Genomic DNA, 20,545 nt, shown 5'->3' with positions numbered 1-20,545 from the left:
CCATACGTATCAATTGTAAAGAGAAAAGTATTTTCTAAAAACATATATATTTTTAGGTGAAGCATCAAGTCTTTCCAAGTCGAGTCCAAAGTCTTAGTCCATTTTATCAATTCAAGTCTCAAGTCCTAAAAATAGTGACTCAAGTCTGACTCAAGTCCAAGTCTCAAGTTTTGACCTCAAGTCTATATCAAGTCCCAAGTAAGCAAGTCCACATCAAATCTTGAGTCACTGGCCCATAAGTCCAAGTCTTCAAGTCAAACCAAACCAAAAAAATAGCAAATATAGCTTAGATTCTTGCTATTTATATGCCTTTTAAACTAAATTGTACTTGGTATATGAGTATTTATAAATTGCATTTTTTTCTTTTTTAAATGTCTTGATCAGAGTGTGAATTATTACAGCCAGAATAGAAAGAATTAAGATTTAAAAGTGCTTAACAACAGTTATTTTGTCATATAATCTGCAATGAAATGGAAATAACATGTTCTATGTAGTTCCCTATGTTTTTCTGTATCTTACTGTATATTACTGTAGTACATTTGAGGACACCATATCCAGTGTTGGGAAGGTTACTTTTAAAATGTATTCCCCTACAGATTACAGATTACACACCCCAAAATGTAGTTTGTAACGTAATCCATTAAATTACTTAAAGTGAGTAACGTAATCTGATTACTTTGGATTACTTGATATTGTCATGTTTTTTTAAACGACATGAATGTAGCAACCACATCCTGAAAATTCTTGTTTGTTGTCTTCAAATTGTCTGAGCCCAAGTCTCCATGAATAAACAACTGTTTGCTGTAGAGAAACAAAGACCACGAGATCTTAATATAAGAGGTTTTGTCTGTTAAAAGACAAGTAACAAGATCAGCTTTTCCTTCACCATATTAAAAAATATTATTGATAGAGAAATATTTTTTTTTATATGAGATCACCTTAAATTATGTCAACCTACTGTTAGGTGTCATGTTGTTTAGACCTGGTTTAGTCCTGGTTTAGTCCTGGTTTAGTCCTGATTTTTAGACCTGGTTTACTCCTGATTCTAGTTCAGGTCTTTAGTTCTGGTTTAGTCGTGGTTTAGTCCTAGTTTAAACCTGGTTCAGTCCTGCTTTAGTCCTGGTTTAGTCCTGGATTAGTTCTGGTTTAGTCCTGGTGTTAGTTCTGGTTTAGAGGCGCACAGGAGGAAGCGCGGTTTACGCGAGAAAACACGGTCCACACGCGGCGCACGAGACGGCGGTGTCCGCGCAGTAACTACGGAAGGAGACGTGGTCCGCGGGTTCTCAGGTTGATGACGATGATGAAGTGTGTTTGTGTGTGTTTGTGTGTGTTTGTGTGCGCGTCCACTCATGTGGCAGGTCACTATAGGACAGTAGTGCAGATATTATGAGTCTATGCAGGTTGTTTTCACCAGTGCCAGTAGCTCCTGTTTCACATTTAAGTTGTAGGCGATTTTATATTTGTTTTTTTTTATATATATATCTCACATCGGGAGAAGAATTTCCAAGACACAAATGCGTTTTTACCAATGCACTGCTGCTTCCACTGTGTGACTGACACCGCCAACTTTAACATGACGTTTACATCGCTCTTATTGCGCGCGTTCTGTTTGGGTTTCAGGCAATGAGTGAAATTACTGAAATAAATAAATAAATAAATGCGAGGTAGCACAAAATGTGAAAACAGGAAAATACCGCCTTGTAATCCACTTATTTCAGCAAAGTAACTGTAATCCAATTACCACTCATTGAAACAGTAACTGTAACTGAATACAGTTACTCATAATTTGTACTCTGATTACGTAACGGCGGTACATGTAATCCGTTACTCCCCAACACTGACTATATCACAGTACTTCAGTTACATCCAAAGTAACGAACAGAAGTGAGAGGGACATGTTCCAGTTTGTTCCTGTAAAATTAAGCTCGGCATGTATCAACTGTAAAGAGAAAAGTATTATCTAAAAACATATATTTTTTAATCATATATATTTATTGCCTTTTAGTTTAAACAAAATAATCAACAAAATAACAATATAAACAATACAAGCAAAATAAAACAAAACAAACAAACATTGGCCCATACATATATTAGACACAGATACACCCATTTCAAAATGTAAATACTCTATTCATAATAGCTGAGATCTCAAGTCCAGTATACATCAAAAATAGTTCCCAAGTCTTCTTATAGATATTGTCCTTATGATGAAGCCGACACGTCAGGTAATCGAGAGAAACAAAACCGAGAACCATTTTCTGCCGTTGAGTTTTAGTGGGGGTCTGGTCAGAAACCCAATTCACTAGTAGACGTTTCGTGCACAAAAAGTCAGCATCCAATTTTCTATTATATTTATCTTTTACAACGGGGTCACTTACACCAAGCAAAGGATTGTTCGTTAAATTTACAGGCAGAATTTTTTGTATTTCTTGTCCAATAATTTGCCCGAATTGTTGCACTTTTGGACAAGACCAAAAACAGTGTGTAAGGGAACCAATCACATTCTTGCACTTCAAACACAAAGGCGAAGAGCGAGGTTTAAATTTATTAAGCCAAGTCTCAAGTCGTAAAAAAAAAAAAAAAAATAGTGACTCAAGTCTGACTCAAGTCCAAGTCACGATTCGCGGCTCCCCACCTCTGGAAGGAAGTTGCTCAAGGACACAAAAATAATAATGGAGATCAAAGTATGAATCACTGCCGTTCAGTTTGTATCTTTATACCAGACTTGAAAAAACAAATTACTGGAAGAAAATCAGTTTTTGCTCATTTTTTTCCCGCTCATACTTGAATGTAGCTAATGTTAAATTGTAGTTTTGAATTTGTAGTTCATAGTTGCAAGCCTGCCCACACACTCCTATTATAGTTTACATTTCGCTCACTCTATAGATCAGGGGTGTCAAACTCATTTTGGTCCGGGGGCCGTATCCAACCTACTCTGATCCTAAAGGGGCCGGATCAGAAAACTCATGTCATATAAACCTTAAAAATAACAATAAGTTCAAATATTTGTGCAGAGAAACGCAAATCTATTACAGAAATCTTTTTTAATTGATGAACTCTTTCTTTTACAAAATATTATAATATTATGAACAACCTGAAGCTTTAAGAAAAATGCCATTTCAACACAATGTTTTAACATGAACTTGTATGTAAATAGGAATAAGTAAATTTTTCTTTTAAAATCCTGCACTCGGCTCCACTTTTCTCATTTTGAAAATTTTTCTGATGAGTGTGTCACGGTCAATAGTCAAAACGATCGTCCTTTAAGAGCGTTTGGAAAGAGACAAGTCTTCATTTGTGCTGCTCTGGTGGGAGGGGCCACGTACAGAGACGCTGGAGATGCTGATATGCTCAGCGACACAGAAAATTACAAATATTTTAATACAAAATATAATTAAAATATTTTAGTAGAAAATCAGCCGAGGGCCAGATTAAAGGTCTTGAAGGGCCGGATCTGGCCCCCGGGCCTTATGTTTGACACCTGTGCTATAGATCATAACTTTTTCAGAGAGCGACCCAAGTCCGAACGGCTCACCGAACGGCTAAGTTATGCTAATAAGGTTACTATAGATCGACAGAGAGATGCACCATGGGAAATTCTGCCTTCTAAATATACAGTACAACAAGAAAAAAAACCAACAACAAACAAAACAACGATAGAAACCCGGAAACTGGAACACAAGCAGTCATTTAAATCTGATGAAAATGCGCCGCGGTTAGTGGTTGGCGCCGATCACGAGGCATAATTTCTCGACACGTGCGGCGAAGAGAAACCGAACGTGGCACTACAAACGGAGCTCGCTCGCGTTTTTGATGTGGTGAGATAAGACTGGCATGGCGGCGCGGGGCTGGGGTTTGCGATGCTAATGAGGAAGGGTGTAATTTTTGCGCCGTGGCAGAAATGTTGTTGATTGTAATGCGGTTCTGAGCGAGGCGTTTGTACTACAGCTACAGTCTGGTTCATTTGAAGATTTGATTAGACGTGTGACATTAAACAGAAACAAAGGACTCAGACACCATCTATCTCCTATTTACAACTCCATCCTCAAACCTAAATCAAAACAAACAAGAGAACAACAGGTGTAGCCAGGTCAGGTCCAGAGGTGTGAAAGCTCCATTATGGCCCTGAATGATTCTGCTACTATGACCCCACACTCACCACAGTTCAATAGGTCTAACTAACTAACAGAAACTGTAAACAAGTGTGTGTGTTAGTTTCAGAGTAGTTTCAGTATAGTTAGCTCCTCCCTCCAGGCAGCTATAAGGAAGTGTCCACCAACATTTAGACCAGAACTGATTAAGCAGCTTGGATGAGCAGCGAAACATATTCTACCAAATAAACTTTTGTCCAGTTGACAAATTGAATTTCTGTTTTTGCCATGGATTCTATCTGGATGACTGAGGGACTTTTCACACTTGATTTGGGTGCCTTGGATGTGGAAAAGCACTACATAGAAATTTCACCATTTACCATTTGACCCTTTTTTGTTCATTTGTACCAAAATGACTACGCAATGCTGCCAAATCCCACGTGTAGCACCAATTAGGTAAATAAAATTGGAAAACAAAGTAATTTTTGTGTTGAAAATGGGGCATGTAAGACATAATTTGTTGGTAATTACATAACAAATAGTGTTTATGTAATAGTGCACTTGTCTTGTCTAGTGTCCTTTATCTTGATAAATAAGTTGAAAATAAATATATTATTATTACTTATTTATAGGCCTGTAATGATAACAGATTTTGCTGGACGATTAATTGACCAAGAATTTATTGCGATAAACGATAATATTGACATTTTGAGACCAATTTCAACTATTATAATGACCATGGAATAAAAATACAAATACACCCTTTCAAAGATCAATAAACGTTACTTTCTAAAGAACATTTAACAAAGGAACTGTAAGATAAACAAAAACAACAGGCCTAAATAAAACAGACTTTTTAACATAGAACTAGTAGTCTGGCTCACAGCAAGGACTTGTTAACAAAAAATTCACTTGAATAAACCATTGCTGAACCAAATACAACCAAAGCATTAAATAAAATGGATTATTAAGTCTCTGTAACAAAATTGCCCTTAAAAGTGAGTTTAGTCACTGACTTACATTAGTGGCCAGTCTCTCTGTGGCTGCTGCTGTGAGCCTCGGCATTTTGGTCATTTAAATGTTTGTATTAACCCGCGACACAGGATGCCGTTTCGCTTTGAGGGAGCCACTGTCCTGTCCTGTATCGTGTTGCTTTCTTGTGAGATTTCAGTGGATTTCGGGTTCTCCTTGGGGCTAGGCCAGTTGTGTCGCTCGGGTTTGGGTTTATATCGGCTGCTGGGGTTTGAGATAGAAGCTTCTAACATTCAGTCTCTTTGAGAGCGAGGAAAACAAACAAGAAACAGAAACAGAAAAGTTATCAAGCTCGTTTAAAGTTATCTTACGATTAATCGATTTATTGATTATCGTTACAGGCCTACTTATTTAACAGCTACATTGTTGGCAGCTATCTTTTAGTTTGTAGAAAACGTTTAACTGTACATGCTCTTCGTAGTCCCAAAGAATGTCACAATTAACAGTACGATTTCAATTAGCACAGACGCCTTTTAGCTGCCTTAATTGTCACATATTTCCACTGGCAATATAATCAGTGAATTATTCCTTTCCATTGTACAGTATTTATGGAGGATTTTTGGAACCATGACAACGGAAGACGATGCCAACCAGGCTTCCAGAAGTGATTTTCCTGTTACTGGGCCAGAGAAGCACAGAGCGTTCCCATAAGAACAAAGTGAATCAATAATGCGCTGCCAGTGAAGAGCCGAGCTGCAGAGCGGCTCTTCAGAATGTGGGAGATGGTTAGATGCCCGCTGTAAATGCCTCTAAGTGCTCTCATGTAAAGTTTGTGGAAGGAGGAAGTTGCATGATTTAAGCCCCTCCCTTTCATCTCCGTGGTTCTGTTTGTAAGTAATGGCCTCTGTAGGAGTAATATTAACAGCGTGGAGCTCAACAACAAAACTGGGCCAAACTCGAGCTATGCGGTAAATTGAGTTGGAATAAAGCAGGGCCAAGGCTCAGAACTTTACGCCTTAAATTAGGCTATTTTCTGGTCTATGTTGTAATGTTTCCTCACCACAAACATTTCTGGAGTTGTGTTTTGTTTCATTCACACATGTTTAACGCCCAAATCTGGCATATTTAGGCTGAGTTTTTCTCTTAAACACTCTCTTCCACCTTGTGATGTCAGGTGGTAATACAGGAAGTGCCCCACACACCTTCACTAGAATAAGTTGGAGGATTTTAGCCCTTGAATAAACAATCTCTACTCAACTAAACTGCTCTACAAAGGCAAAAGAGCTTAACTCTCCAGAGTGTGAAACTGAGAAAAATGACTTCAAAGTTTCTGTTTTGTCCAGACAAAAGTATAACATGTAGGGCTCCCAAAAATTCACAACTAGTTCCTATAAAGAAGAAATATTTGTATGTGAAAAATATTGAGCTCAAAATTTACCTTTGACCCTTATTTGTCAGTTCCTGCTCTCTGCTTTTGTATCATGAGACAAAAATAAGTTTTTGTGCAAAGGCAAAAGGCAGAAACTGACATGATCGTTATCTGCTTGATTTTCTCCAGACTTCAAACCATTATAAGAAAAACACCTCACCAAGGTTGAGTCATCATGGAGTTTGTTTGAAATGATACAGAAGAGTTTTGGATTTTCTGTTTAGTTCTGATCAGAATCGTGCGGCGACACTTCCACAGTTAAAAAGTTTGACACAAGTGACTTTGCAGTAGAATAGTGTGTACAGTATGAATAAATACACAAAATACTTTCACATTAAAGATCATTTAAGTATAACTGAATACAAAGTTTTGTTTGTTTTTTTTACTTTTATTTAACATGTTAAGACTCTGTGCAACAAAACTGAAGGAGGCGAGAGGTTGGATTTTAAAATAAAATATATTTATTAATTAAATCACAAAGAAATCATACACTGTTTCTGCCTTTTGCCTTTGCACAAAGGCAGAGAACAGAAACTGACAAATAAGGATCAAAGGTCAATTTTGAGCTCAATATTTTTCACAATATTTATTCACATGATGAAGTTGGTCTCAAATACAAACAAAATGATTAACTTATTTTTGACCAACAATGATGTTACAGCTCTTTACTACTATTACTACTACTACTGTGACATCACAAGGTAGAACAGAGTATTTTGAGCTTTGGAAATGTAGAGAGACTAATAATAAAGGGTTTACTCAGACATGTGTGAATGAAAACAAATCATAATTCTGGTATGTTTCTGATGATGTAACAACATTATAGCATGACTTAAAGTAATATAGGACCTTTGAAGATGCACTGTGTAATTTTCTGGTGGACGTCTCCTGCCTGCTTGTCTTTCTGAGATATTCCATAGTGTGGAAATGAACTTGGTAATACAATGGAGACAGGTTAATAGTCAGATCTATGGAGAAGCAAGTCTGCACATAGCAGAGGGTGGGGACTTGCAAGTCGTGACTTGGACTCGAGTCAGACTTGAGTCACTATTTTTAGGACTTGAGACTTAACTTGATAAAATAGACTTGACTTGGACTTGAGGCCTGTCACTTGAGAAGACTTGATGATTCACCTAAAAAATATGTTTTTAGAAAATACTTTTCTCTTCACAGTTGATACATGTGGTGATTCATTTTACAGGAACAAACTGGAACATGTTCCTCACACTTCTGTTTGTTACTTTGGGTGTAACTGAAGTACTGTGAAGTACTGTGAAGTACTGTGATATGGTGTCCTCAAATGTACTACAGTAATATATGGTACAATACAGTAAAACACAGGGAAGTACATAGAAAACAATCCTTCCATTTCAGTGCACTATTCACTACTATGACAAAATATCTGTTATTAAGCACTTTTAAATCTGAATTCTTTCTATTCTGACCGTAATGATTGACACTAAAATTTTGTCAAGACATTTAAAAAGGAAAATAATTGCATTTTTACAACTCTTACATAAGTACTTATATAAAAATAAACCATGACTTTTTAAGCACAGTTTAGTTTAAAATTCATATAAATTGCAAAAATCAAAGCTATATTTGGTACTTTGTTTTAAAGACTTGAAATGACTTGAAGCTCAAAGCAGACGACTTATATTTGACTTGAACTTATGGGCCAGTGACTCGAGACTCGACTTGGACTTTCTTGTCTCTGAAAACACATTCCTGTAACTGTATGTTGGTTTTAAAATCACAAAATGTAAATTATACTGGTAGATAATAACAGTGTCAGAAGTGCGATTATTCTGGGACTAAACATGGTCTAGATCAGGACTAAACCGGGACTAGAGCAAGACCAAACCAAGTCTACTTTAGGACTAAATTGGGATTAAATCAGAACAACACACATTTCAGAGTTAAAATCAATTCAAATATACCTGTTTTGAATGAATATTTTTTAGTTATCTGTCTATCTGTAGAGCATCTCTGTGGACAAGTGGCCTCAGATTGCTCAATTTCATTTTCACAAATTGTCTTTTTCAAGTATAAAATACTCTTGGACCTTTCTCATCATATCTGCTTCGGCGTCCGCACGATTTCTCTAAAAAAACAAATTTCGCTCCTCGCAGATGGGAAGAAGTCTTAGTCGATAAATTTAGTTATGTAACAGTTCCTCCATGAGAGAAACTAGCTGCGCTCCAGGCTGTGGGTATCGACTTGACAAAAACACAAGTCCAGTATTGACAATGGAGATATTAGCATTTGAAAAGAGGGTGTATGAAACTGTATTTTTTCGTGATGTTCAAAAGATGTTGATACGTTGAATCTTAAAAGGGGCAAATTGTTTATCTGGACCTTGTATTGGTTTATTCATGATATTTTGATCCTTTTGAAGATTTTGGTCATAATTTTGGAGGTAATCTGTAATAGTTTTAATTAGGGATGTAACAATAACCAAAATATTGCAATATCGTATCGTCAAACTTCTCACAATAATATCGTGGACCATCACAATATATCGAATTACAAGTATTTTTGCTTAAATTAAGAGTTGTGGTGCAGCAATAGCTAAAAAAATAAAAATAAATAAATACATAGAACTACATAGACCATGATCCTTTGCTCCATTTCAGTGTAGACTACAAGAAGAAATAATAGTTCTAAGCACTTTTAAGTTTCGTTCTTTGAATTAAGTCTTGTCAAGGCATAAATATCAAAATATCACAATAAATATCGTACCGAGAGATTTGGATATTATTACATCCCTAATCGTGAGCTTTCCCACGATATCGCAATAAATATCGTACCGTCAGGTTCATATGGTGACGATATCGTATCGTGAGACTTGGATATCGTTACACCCCTAGTTCTAATGGATCCTTATTGCCCTTTTCTCTTTTTTTTTTTGCGCATACATGTTTTTGGATTTATGTTATAATGTTGTTTCCTCATCAAAAAAACAAAACAAAAAAACAAAGGCATGTAGAAAACACTTTGTTCCACCTTCTGATGTCATGTGGTAATTAGGGCAGTGCAACTATATCGAAAAATCAATATATCATATCTCTTAATGTGATGATACAGTATTGATATCATGGGCTGCTGTATCGATATATGACAATAAGACATAAACCATCACATAAGAGTATTTTTGGGGTATATTTTACTCAATTATTTTGTTACAGTGCGACAGTTTTGTTTTGAAGGAAACTCGTTTATGCAACACATATGACTTATTCACTGTTTTGATGATTAAAATGAATGAATTAATAATATGAATTTTGCAGAAGAAGTGGTTTAATCGAGACTTTTAATATCACAGCCACGATTAAGCCATTATTTTTATTGAACAGTTTCAAATCAACGAACCAATGTGTTCTGAAAATCAAAATTCACAAAAGAAATAACTGTTACGCTAATCAACTAACTGCAAAAAATAATCGTTGACTCGAAAATAATGGTTCGTTGCAGCACTGGAGCCTAATTATGCAGAGGAGAACCAATAAGCATAAAACACACTCGGTATTCTGCCGTTGTCCTTGTATCTCCTGACCCGTCCTCTCTCCTTCTCTCTTTCTCTTCACAGATGGATACCCCAGAGAGGAGATCGTGTACAAGTGGAAGAGGAGCTCCGTGGAGGTGGGGGACATCCGCTCCTGGAGGCTCTACCAGTTCTCCTTCGTGGGCCTGAGGAACACTTCCGAGGTCGTCCGCACCGTTTCAGGTAGGGCCCCGGGACAATATGTGGTGGGGTGGTGCTTCTTCAGTTCGGAGCCACAAGGACGGTGGTTCAATTTGATCATACTTCCTACAGTAGGGATGGGCCGATATCAATTTTTTGAGCCGATACGATGTGCGATATTTTGGTCTGCTGCTGGAGCTGATAACCGATATTTGCCGATTACGATATTTCGCTTTTAAAATCCATAGCAAGACCCACAAATACAAGGATATAAGGCTTTTCTATTTCAATTTTGACTTGTTACTCTGTTCAAAAATGGCTCAGGGCAAATAAATATTGGAATCTGATATCGGTATTGAATATCAAAATATGCCGATACTGGAACTGATATATTGCAATCACTCTAATTAAACTAGTGGTTGTAGTCAGCACAGAAAGTCTCATAATATTTGAATTTGTATTTATACAAAGTTGGATTAGGTTTAGTTTAGTTTTATTTTTGTTGTTTAACGTAAAAATAGCTATTATTATTATTAGTCTCTGCATTGGTGTCGGTTCATATCGGTATCAGCAGATATTAAAGCTATAATATCGGAATCGGTATTGGATCTGAAAGAGCTGGATCTCTAGTTATGGTGCCAATAATGTCAGACGTTTTTCAAAACTATAAATACCAGTATATTAAATTATGCTAAAACTAGTTTCAAAACTAGATACTCATAAGACGGACAACTGTGACATAAATACTACAAAACTGACCTTTCTTGAACAGTTTTTAAATGGAATTGGTATACTGTATTTTTCAGACCACACCGGATTATAAAGCACAGTATCAATTATGTTGAATTCTCTAGTCTGTTTTCATACATAAGGTGCACCGGATTATAAAACGCATTAAGCAAAATAAACAGACGACACTTGAGACTGATACTTTAGTCCAGGCGTCCACGATCCATTGGCAGATCGTGGAGTAATTCGCCAAGTGTTGCCTCCCTGTCTTGTGAATATGTATTGTGAATGTGAATGTGGGTGGATCATTTAAGTTTTTTTTTTTTTTTCCCTAAGAGAACGACTCAAATATACATTGAGTAATAATGTGTTTAATGCAGCTTTGCACACATTTGTTTACGTTTTTCAGCAACGGAACTTAAAACCACATGACTAATTGCTGATAAAAACAGCTTGCTGATGCGGTCAGCTTTTGTCAGACTTACTCCACGGGGCTTCTGACTACAGTAGCCGTAATGCTCCGACAATACATTTAGCGGTGTGGCTTCATAGCTTACCAAAGTCACACTAAAACATTTTAACAGATTTTTGAGCGCCGTGTACCACAAAAAATTGGTTCGAGGTCAGTAAGCGCAACCAGAATTAATACATGAGGAGCCCTGACGATTTTTGAGAAAATTTAAGTGCACCTTATAGTCTGAAAAATACGGCATATCAGAAAGACATTAAACGATTTTAATAGTCATATTATTTCTAGTTGAAAATTGGGTTTTGTTGAGTGTTTTTCATTATTATGATTATTATTATGGTGCTGAAATGTGAATCAAGCACTAGTATATTTCTTAAGTCACAATGGAAAAGCAAAACACCCAATATATAACAAAAAACACAGAGATAACATGCAAACTCCACAGAGAAACACATTAGGAAATCAAACCCGGTACATTTTCACTTTGAAGCTGCTCCGCTAACTTCTTTGACATTCATCTCTGACATTCTCTCTGCCCCCATTTCAATAGCACACCACAGGCCTATAAAACTCTAATGTAATTTAGTGGACATCAGCTGTGGTTTTACAGAAGAGCTGACTGAACATTCTGGAACACTTTTGGATCCACCAGAGGCTTTTGGGGTTATTTTTGGCAGAACAAGGCTGCAGGTGCAAGATGGGACATATTGTGTACGCTATAGGAGTTTGCATAAGCTGCTGTATATAATCGAGTGATCCTGTGTTCATATGGGTCACGAAAGAAAGAAACAAACGCCAGAACCTGTCCATCTTATTTTAAACGGCCATTATTTTCTGATTTATGCTATAGTGTTGTTTCCTCGTCACAAACGTACATTCGCTCATGTTTAACGCACAGATCTGAAACTGAAAACTTTAGTTCCACCTTGTGAGGTCACGCAATAAAACAGGAAGTGGTCAGTGATGGATGAAATACTCAATTTTGCAACTTAAGTACACATACAGACTCAGGGGTAAACGTTGCTCAAGTAAAAGTAAAAGTATTGCATGAAAAAAAAGAAAAAAAAAAGAAAAAAGTACCTATTTCAAAATGTTCTTTAAGAGTAAAAAGTAAAAGAATTTTGCAGTGATATTTTTTGAATAATTAAAGCATCAAATGTAGGGATTTTGATAAAGAACTCAGCTGATTTTAAGTGATTTGATTGATTGATTTCTTAATTCTTCTGTTCTGGTGTTTTTGTTTTTGTTTTTGGTTTGCTCAAAGTTTGGACGTTAACTAAAATTAAAGTAGAAAGTACAGATACATGCTCTCAAATGTAGTGAAAAATATCCACTGTGAAGTACAAATACTTAAAAACTGTGCTTAAATATTGTGCTTTTACTTTTGTACGTTGTTACCTTCCACCACTGAAAATGCTCCACTGTGTTTTTAAACTCCACCCATGATTCTAGTGAAAGTTCACCAGAATCATTTGGATGATTTCAGCTCTGGGATTGCTTATATCTACCGAACAAAAGGTAAAAGGTGTTAACTCGAGTCAAACGTGTAAATGAAACAAAAAATCAACTCAGCATATATTTTTGATTAGGTTGGAACATTTTAAGATGGTTTAAATGTCACAAGGGTCTAGTTTAGGTCATATTTAAAGGCAGTGTAGCTGATTTTTACTGTCTTAAAAACATACAGTCGTCCAAAGTTTTTCCCTCACTTACCTTATGCATCTCCAGCATCCTAATCGTTTATAAGTGCGACTGTGGAGTTCTGCCATCAAAGATAACATCAACTAGCATGCTAACATACACTGCCTGATTTCCAAACAATGAAACGCCTTATAATTACACAGGCAGCACTCAGCGGACATAATGTGACCTCAAAACATGTTCTACAATGCATCTGTACTGGGGCGAGTTTTGCTCTAACATGAAGAAACAAACGTGCACAAACCCTGCATATTTAGTTCTTTGTGATGTCATGTGGCAATCAGTGTTGGGAGTAACGCGTTATAAAAGTAATGAATTACAGTAATGCATTGCTTTTTGCTGTAACGCAGTAATGTAAGGCATTACAGGGAAAAAATAGTAATATTTTACTCGGTACAAATGTGAGTAACGCACGTTACAATGCTTTTTTAACCTGGATTGAAGTGGTGGGTTTTTAATTTTTCTTCATACAAATTCGTTAAAATCACCACGATATCAGCAGCGGTGAAACTCCAGAGATGCGGCCTCGTAGACCTTCAGGTAACCGTGGGCGAAAGGACCGACGCAGAACTCCACGCTGTTTAGATCTGGTTGAGACCTGGTTTAGTTTAGTTCTAGTTCTGGTTTAGTCCTGTTTTAGTCCTAGTTCAGTCCTGGTTTAGTCCTCCTCTTCAGTCCTGGAATCAGTCCGAGGTTAGTCCTTTTATAGTCCTGGTTCAGCTCTGGTTTAGACCTGGATTAGTCCTGGTTTAGTCCTGGTTCAGTCCATATACGGCGCAAAAATTCAGCATCTTCGCAGTTATTTTGGTGAGAGTAACTTAAAAGTGCTGCAATAGTCATGTAATGCCTTACATTTTAAATGCAGGAATATTGTAATGTAACAAATTACTTTGCAATGACAGTAATAAGTCATAAATAACGCATTACAGTTTTAAAGCAACTTGCCCATTAGTGGTGGTAATACAGGAAGTGCTCCACTGTGTTTTTAAACTCCATACTCCTTCACTAGAATCATTTGGATCATTTCAGCCCAGGAATTGCCGATCTCTACTGAACTAGAGGTAAAAGGCAGCTGGATATCACAAGGTGGAGCTGAGCATTTTGATTATTGGAGATGTAAACAGACTAAGAAAACATAATTTCTCAAACATGTATGAATGAAACACAACACAACTCCAGTTTTTAGATGAGGTAACAGCATTCTAACAGGGCTTAAAGCTCAAAAGAGACATTTTTGTGTAATATAGGACCTTTAAAACATACTTTATATATGATAGATTTATGTAATAGATGGGAGAACATTTCCCACAATAGGCCCGTATGGATGAGACCAGTATTGCGCATTGCTTAACCGCAAATAAACCATATGAATCATCCTTTTCAATTCATTGTCACCATTTTCCTTCAGTTATTATAGTAGGACTCAGCCTTGGATGACCAGGCCTTCCTTGTTGCCATGGTTACAGTGCTGTCAGCCGCATGCAGCGTGTTTCAATCTCCTCTCCCAGGACTGCTTTGTCTTATTTCCCCAGTGACACGGACCTGCTTTTTTCAACAGGAAGTCCATTTATAGACATTTGTACAGGGTCTTTGTAGTGCTGTATATGACATGTCCTATAGTCGCGTTTGTTTGCTTTGAGTTACTCATTCCTCCAACTAGTGGTGTAAAATTATACTGCAAGCATCTGTGTATTCTTAAAGGTTGTATGGAGGATTTTTTTTTTTGTTTCAAACTGTCAGTGAAAGATTAAAATACCATTACAGAGACGCAGCAGCTTTGTAATTATGATGACCAAAAAAAATAAAAATAAAAATCTATCAACTGTGGACGTGTTGAGGCCAGATAAACATCAGCCAATAGAAAACGAGGCTCCCTCATTTTCTATTGGCTGTTAGGTTGTCAATCAAACTCCCTTGTATAACTGACTCGTCGGAGCGCGGGGATTTCGTGGTTTACGCAGCGGTTCTTAGAGGCTTTTTCGAACTGTTGCTTCCTCGATCTCGACTCGACTCCACGACTGGTTCGCCGCAAAAGAAAGTCAGTTTTTGAGGTCGCTGAAAGAAGAAGAGAAGAGGAAAAGGAGCAAAGCCAAACTGAGGTGATTCTTGGAGATCTCGTCCAGCGATGGCGCGACCGAAGAAGACGAAGGGTCTAAAAACTGACGCGTCGGTCGCTGAATTACTTCTAGACAGGTCACTTCAACAGTAATTCTGAATGCGCACAAGGACTGTCGCTGTATTTCTCTTCCCTTAAAAAAATCCTCTATACAACCTTTAATAGCAGTATTTTCACATTAGAATGAGTTGAATATAAGCAGTATTGTCAAAAGAATCAAAAGTCAGATACTAGACGACACTAAAACTAGTATTGCAACTACTCATATGCACAAGACCTGATAAAATTGTACCTTTTTTGCACAGTTTTATCTTGAGTTTTATCAGAACTACCCTAAAATCACATGGTGTAATAAAGAAATGCTCTTGTTTGTGTTTTTGAGTGTCCAATAAGGCGCTGTATAAAACTGATCCATTTTCAGAATACAGTTACTTTTTTTTTTTATTAAAAGGATCACATAGTGGTACTTTGCTAAGTTATTAGTGAGAAAAAATCAAACATCTCTCTTGAAATGGTCGTGCGTACCTTTTTTCCATCTCTAATTAGACAGAAGTTGATGAATGACAAACATGGCAACAGAAATAAAGCAGTTTGTATTTTTTTTATTTTATTTTTTTACTAAAACATAATACAACTTACTGTGAAAATATTCAGTACTTTGATTGCCCCATGCCCCATCAGAATACATTTGGAAGCAGGTATTGAGTATTGAGTATAACTAAATAAGTACTCTTCCCTTGACCAGTGGTGGAAGATAAGTATTATACTTTCACTTTTGTACTTCATTAAGTACAATTTTTACATTTACAGCTGGATGCTTTTTATGTTTATGTCACTATATTTGAGAGCACGTATCTGTACTTTCTACTGCACTACGTTTTAGATCTGGACTGAAAAGTAAAAAGTAAATTTCTTTTTAGTTTAAGACCTGCTGAAATGGCTGAGACTTACATTCAGATGATTTATCAGAACTACTCTAATACCACATGGCATAATAAAAAGAATACTCTTATTTAGTATTGAAAATGGCAATATTATCTAAAAAAATAGAGCTTTTAAAATGGCATTTGGGTATCAAAATTGGCATCCAGTCTGTTCTTTAGTACAAAAATTGAAATTTTAGTATCGTGACAACACTAGAGGTGTAACAAATAATAATAATGAGTAATGCATCAGTTTTATATAGCACTTTACAGATCATTATTCATTCACTCCATGCCTTGGGGCAGACTGCGAGGCTGCCAATCTGCTCCATCGGCCCCTCCGACCACCACAATCACACTCACACGCCACTTTTATGCAATGTAGGTGAAGTGTCTTGCCTAAGGACACAACGACTGGCTCCCCACTGTGGCATCTGATTTTCCCAGTGGTCTCCCGTCCAAGTATTAACCAGGCCCAGTCTTGCTTAGCTTCTGAGATCAGACGGGATCGGGCTTTGACAAACTGGCTTTGATGATACGACATCATCGCGGTACGATATTTACTGCGATATCGTGGTGAAGCTCGGGATATGGTGGGAGGGCTCATGATTAGGATGTAACAATACCCAAATCTCTTACGATATTTACACCATATTTTCACGATACACATCTCACGTTACGATATTTATTGCGATATTTTGTGGAGACTAACAAAACTGTTAATATGCTACTTTTTCCTCTTAAAATGCCTTGACAAGACTTAATCGGAAGAACTAAGACTTAAAAGTGCTTAGAACTGTTATTTCCTCTTGTAGTCTGCAACTGAAATGGAGCAAAGGATCATGGTCTATGTAGTTCCATCTGTCTTTTTTTTTAGCTGTTGCCGCACCGTAACTCTTAATTTAAGCAAAGAGGCTTGTAATTCGATATATTGTGATGGTCCATGATATTATTGTGAGAACTTTGACGATGCGATATCACGATATTTTGGTCATTTTAGAGGTGCATCGTGTAACATACTACTTGCTCGGCCTCGTGCCCTATAGCGTTAAACTTATTTATTTCTATGGATACAAAGTACAGGTAGAGGTCAAGTTGCAGGTCAGATCTCTGGAGAGGGGACCCGGTTATGGTAAGAATTCATCAGTTACGAGGTACTGAAGGAATGCAAATACTGCGAAATATTCCAGGCAAAGCATAACACACTTTTAAATCTTAAAAAGTAAAGATTCTAAAATGACAGAATGAGGAAAACAATATTATGCTAATTCTTTTTTACAACAGCGACACACACAAAAAACTGTCCTTGTAACCTTCCCAAAACTAAAATAACATTATTGAAATCTAAACTCAAAATTGCTTATGTATCAAAAGTTTTCTCAACATCTTTGTCAATAATCGTCCTTATAAATGATTCCACCTTGGGGAATTTATGCTACTCATTTCCATGTGAAACGCAGTATCGTACGCCTTGGTCACATTTAGTTTGTAACAAGAATTTGAATATAAGCTCGGGGACATAGCTGCTTTCTCTGGGTTTATACTTTCTTTATAAACGCTTGGATATAGTCTCCAGTGTTAACAATAAAAACATATTCACCCAGTGTTGAGAAGTAACGGAATATATGTACTGAGAATGCTGAAATACTAATTACTAATACTACTTTAGAGTTCAGCTATGTTCTCAGTTTGGTGCAGTTTGTCAAAGTTTGTCAAATCTCAGAAGCTCAGCAGAAATGGGCTGGCCCATCGAAATAAGCTACCCGCAGCCAAAGTCAACAGTGACGTCTATCGAGTCACGCCACCCCGTCGAAATGAGCTGCTTTACGTTTTTCCGTGTACAGTTCTATAGATTCAATAAATCAAATCAAATCAAATCAAACTTTATTTATAAAGCACTTTTCATACAAAATGCAACACAAAGTGCTTTACAGTGATTAAAAACAGTCCCGCATTTCCAACCACCCAACCACCCACCCACCAACCCAACCCCCGCACCCCCAACCCCACATAGTCAAACAACCCAAACACACACTCACATACACACAAACATGCACACACACACACACACACACACACACACACTCACACGCTAAAATACATAACCGGACACAATAAAATGTGAGGCTGAATACAGGCGAATAAAGCCAAACCCTAACCCTGACCTCTCCAGTTTGACAACATATTTCTTTGGATTAGAGACACGGGTTTGATGCTTTTTGCCCACGGTGAACAGACTTTATATCTTAGTTATGTACAGTTTCAAAGAATTTATATGAATATGTGTAGTTCAATTCGACAGTTGTATTCTGCTCAAATATGGCTCTGACTAAAGGGAGCACATATCGACAGGCCAATTTAGCCATCGAATAATGCTCCCACTGTAGAATCAACATTATTCACTTATTTAGATGATTTTGTGCAGAGGAGCTCATTTCGACAGGTCTTTATCTTCTATCAAATAAGGCTCCCGCTGTAGAAGAGAAAGAAATGACTGGAAACACTCAAATCAAACTCGCCATTGCTTATATGCTCAACTGGTCCAAACATGCAATAAAACCAAAACACTTTTAAAATGTGACTCGTTACTCCACTTCTGCCTCGGGAGCTCAATTCGACGACATTTAAACTGCAACAGCGCTTCGGGGAGTAGTGTTATGTAGCTCAAATCGATGGGTAGCTCAAATCGACAGGACACCGGGCCTGGTTAGTACTTGGGTGGGAGACGTCCGGGAACACCAAGTGCCACAGGGGGGCGCCGGTCCCGTAAACTGTTGTTGTGTCCTTAGGCAAGACACTCCACCCACATTGCCTAATATGAAAGCGGTGTGTGCGTGAGTGATGGTGGTGGTCAGAGGGGTCAGTGGCACAGATTGGCAGCCTCTCTTCCATCAGTCCCAGGGCAGCTGTGGCTACAGTAGTAGTTTGCCACCACCTAATGTGGAGTGAATGAATAATGAACTGTAAAACATCTTAGAGTGTCCAGAAAAGCCTTATATAAAACTGATCCATTTTCAGAATCCATTTTCTTTTCTGAATTAAAAGGATTACAAGGTGATACTTTGCCAAGTTATTCATGAGGGAAAAAAAGCAAAAATCTCGCTTGCAACAGTTGTGCTTTTTTTTTTCTTCTTCTTCTCTAATTAGACTAGTTGATGAATGACAAACAGGGCAACAGACATAAAGCAGTTTGTAATACTGTATTTTTTAATTTTTTATTTACTAAAACATAATATAATTTTGTGTTAAAGTATTCAGAATACTGTACTTTTTTTGACCCATGTATCAGAATACATTTGGAAGCAGGTATTAAGAATCCCATAACTAAATAAGTATTCTTCCCTTGACCAGTGGTGGAAGGTAAATGAAGTAAAAAGTAATACAACCTTTAAGTACAGTTTTTAGGTATCTGTACTTTACTTGAGTATATTTTACAGTGGACACTTTTTACGTTTATGTCACTACATTTGAGAGCGTGTATCTGCACTTTCTACTCTGCTACATTTTAGATCTGGACTGAAAAGTAAAACGTACTTTTCTTTATGCTGAAATGGCTGAGACTTATTTTCAGCACATTTAATTTGAGTTAACGTCCAAACCAAACACACAAATACACAAAACAATTGATGAATTAAAACTTAAATCTGCATGATCAAAATCACTAAATTTCATCCTTTAAATGTTCTGAAATTCTCTGCAAAGTACATTTTCAAACATGTACTTCAATACGTTTTCTTAAGCAGATTTTTTTTATATGATATTTTTACTTTAGTAGCCTTTTGTCCCTGTATTTGTACTTTTACTTAAGTCACAAAATTGAGTACTTCATCCACCATTGTCCTACACCGTCTCACTGACAGTCTTTGTTATTTTTGTGTATGCGGTGTAGATAAAAAAAAACAAAAAAAAAACGCCATTTATCCTCATTAAATCAAACTCAGCGGAATTAAAACAACATTGCAATCGCTTGAAGTAAACATACGGCTGCTCGCCTGCTGTCTAATTAAAACAGAATGTACACAATTTAATTTCAGGTTGACAAATTCAAACGGAAAGCTAAAATAATGCCGTGTACACAAACGCTTCTGTATTTCTCACTGCCACTTAGGGTGAATTCTCAGTTTTATGAGATATTCGATTGGGCTCGCTCGGTTAATGGCGCTATTGATCACATAAGAAAGGTGGAGACATTTCTTTTCTTGGCACCGTCCGAGGAGAAAAGAAGCCAGGAAAGATGGGTCAGATTTTTTTTGGGGGGGGATAATAATTTGATAGAAAGCACTACTACTACTTATTGTACTTGAGAAAATAGGATTAAAAACGTTCGTGGATTCTTTCTGAACGGGGTCACCTCTCCGCAGATGTGACCTAACTTGGCCAGGTGGCGTCTCCATGGAGATAGATCATTTTAATGCCACTGCTGGTTTTCA

General features: G+C 37.1%; 1 protein-coding gene across 2 annotated transcripts in view; it reads left to right on the top strand.

The window, feature by feature from the left end:
* gabrg2 (gamma-aminobutyric acid type A receptor subunit gamma2) overlaps window positions 1-20,545 on the top strand; it is a 238,442-nt gene that overhangs the window by 107,063 nt on the left and 110,834 nt on the right. For both annotated transcript variants that reach the window (XM_020938712.2, XM_055148747.1), the window contains exon 6: window positions 10,082-10,219. In XM_020938712.2, coding sequence (XP_020794371.1) covers window positions 10,082-10,219 — 138 coding nt within the window. The remainder of the gene's footprint in view (window positions 1-10,081; window positions 10,220-20,545) is intronic.

The sequence above is a fragment of the Boleophthalmus pectinirostris genome, unplaced genomic scaffold (genome assembly GCF_026225935.1).
Source record: "Boleophthalmus pectinirostris isolate CB_2022bp ecotype Guang Dong unplaced genomic scaffold, ASM2622593v1 HiC_scaffold_12, whole genome shotgun sequence".
NCBI classification, from domain to species: Eukaryota; Metazoa; Chordata; class Actinopteri; order Gobiiformes; family Gobiidae; genus Boleophthalmus; species Boleophthalmus pectinirostris.
The sequence above is the reverse complement of the archived record's forward strand: the minus strand, read 5'-3'. Positions and strand labels throughout refer to the sequence as shown.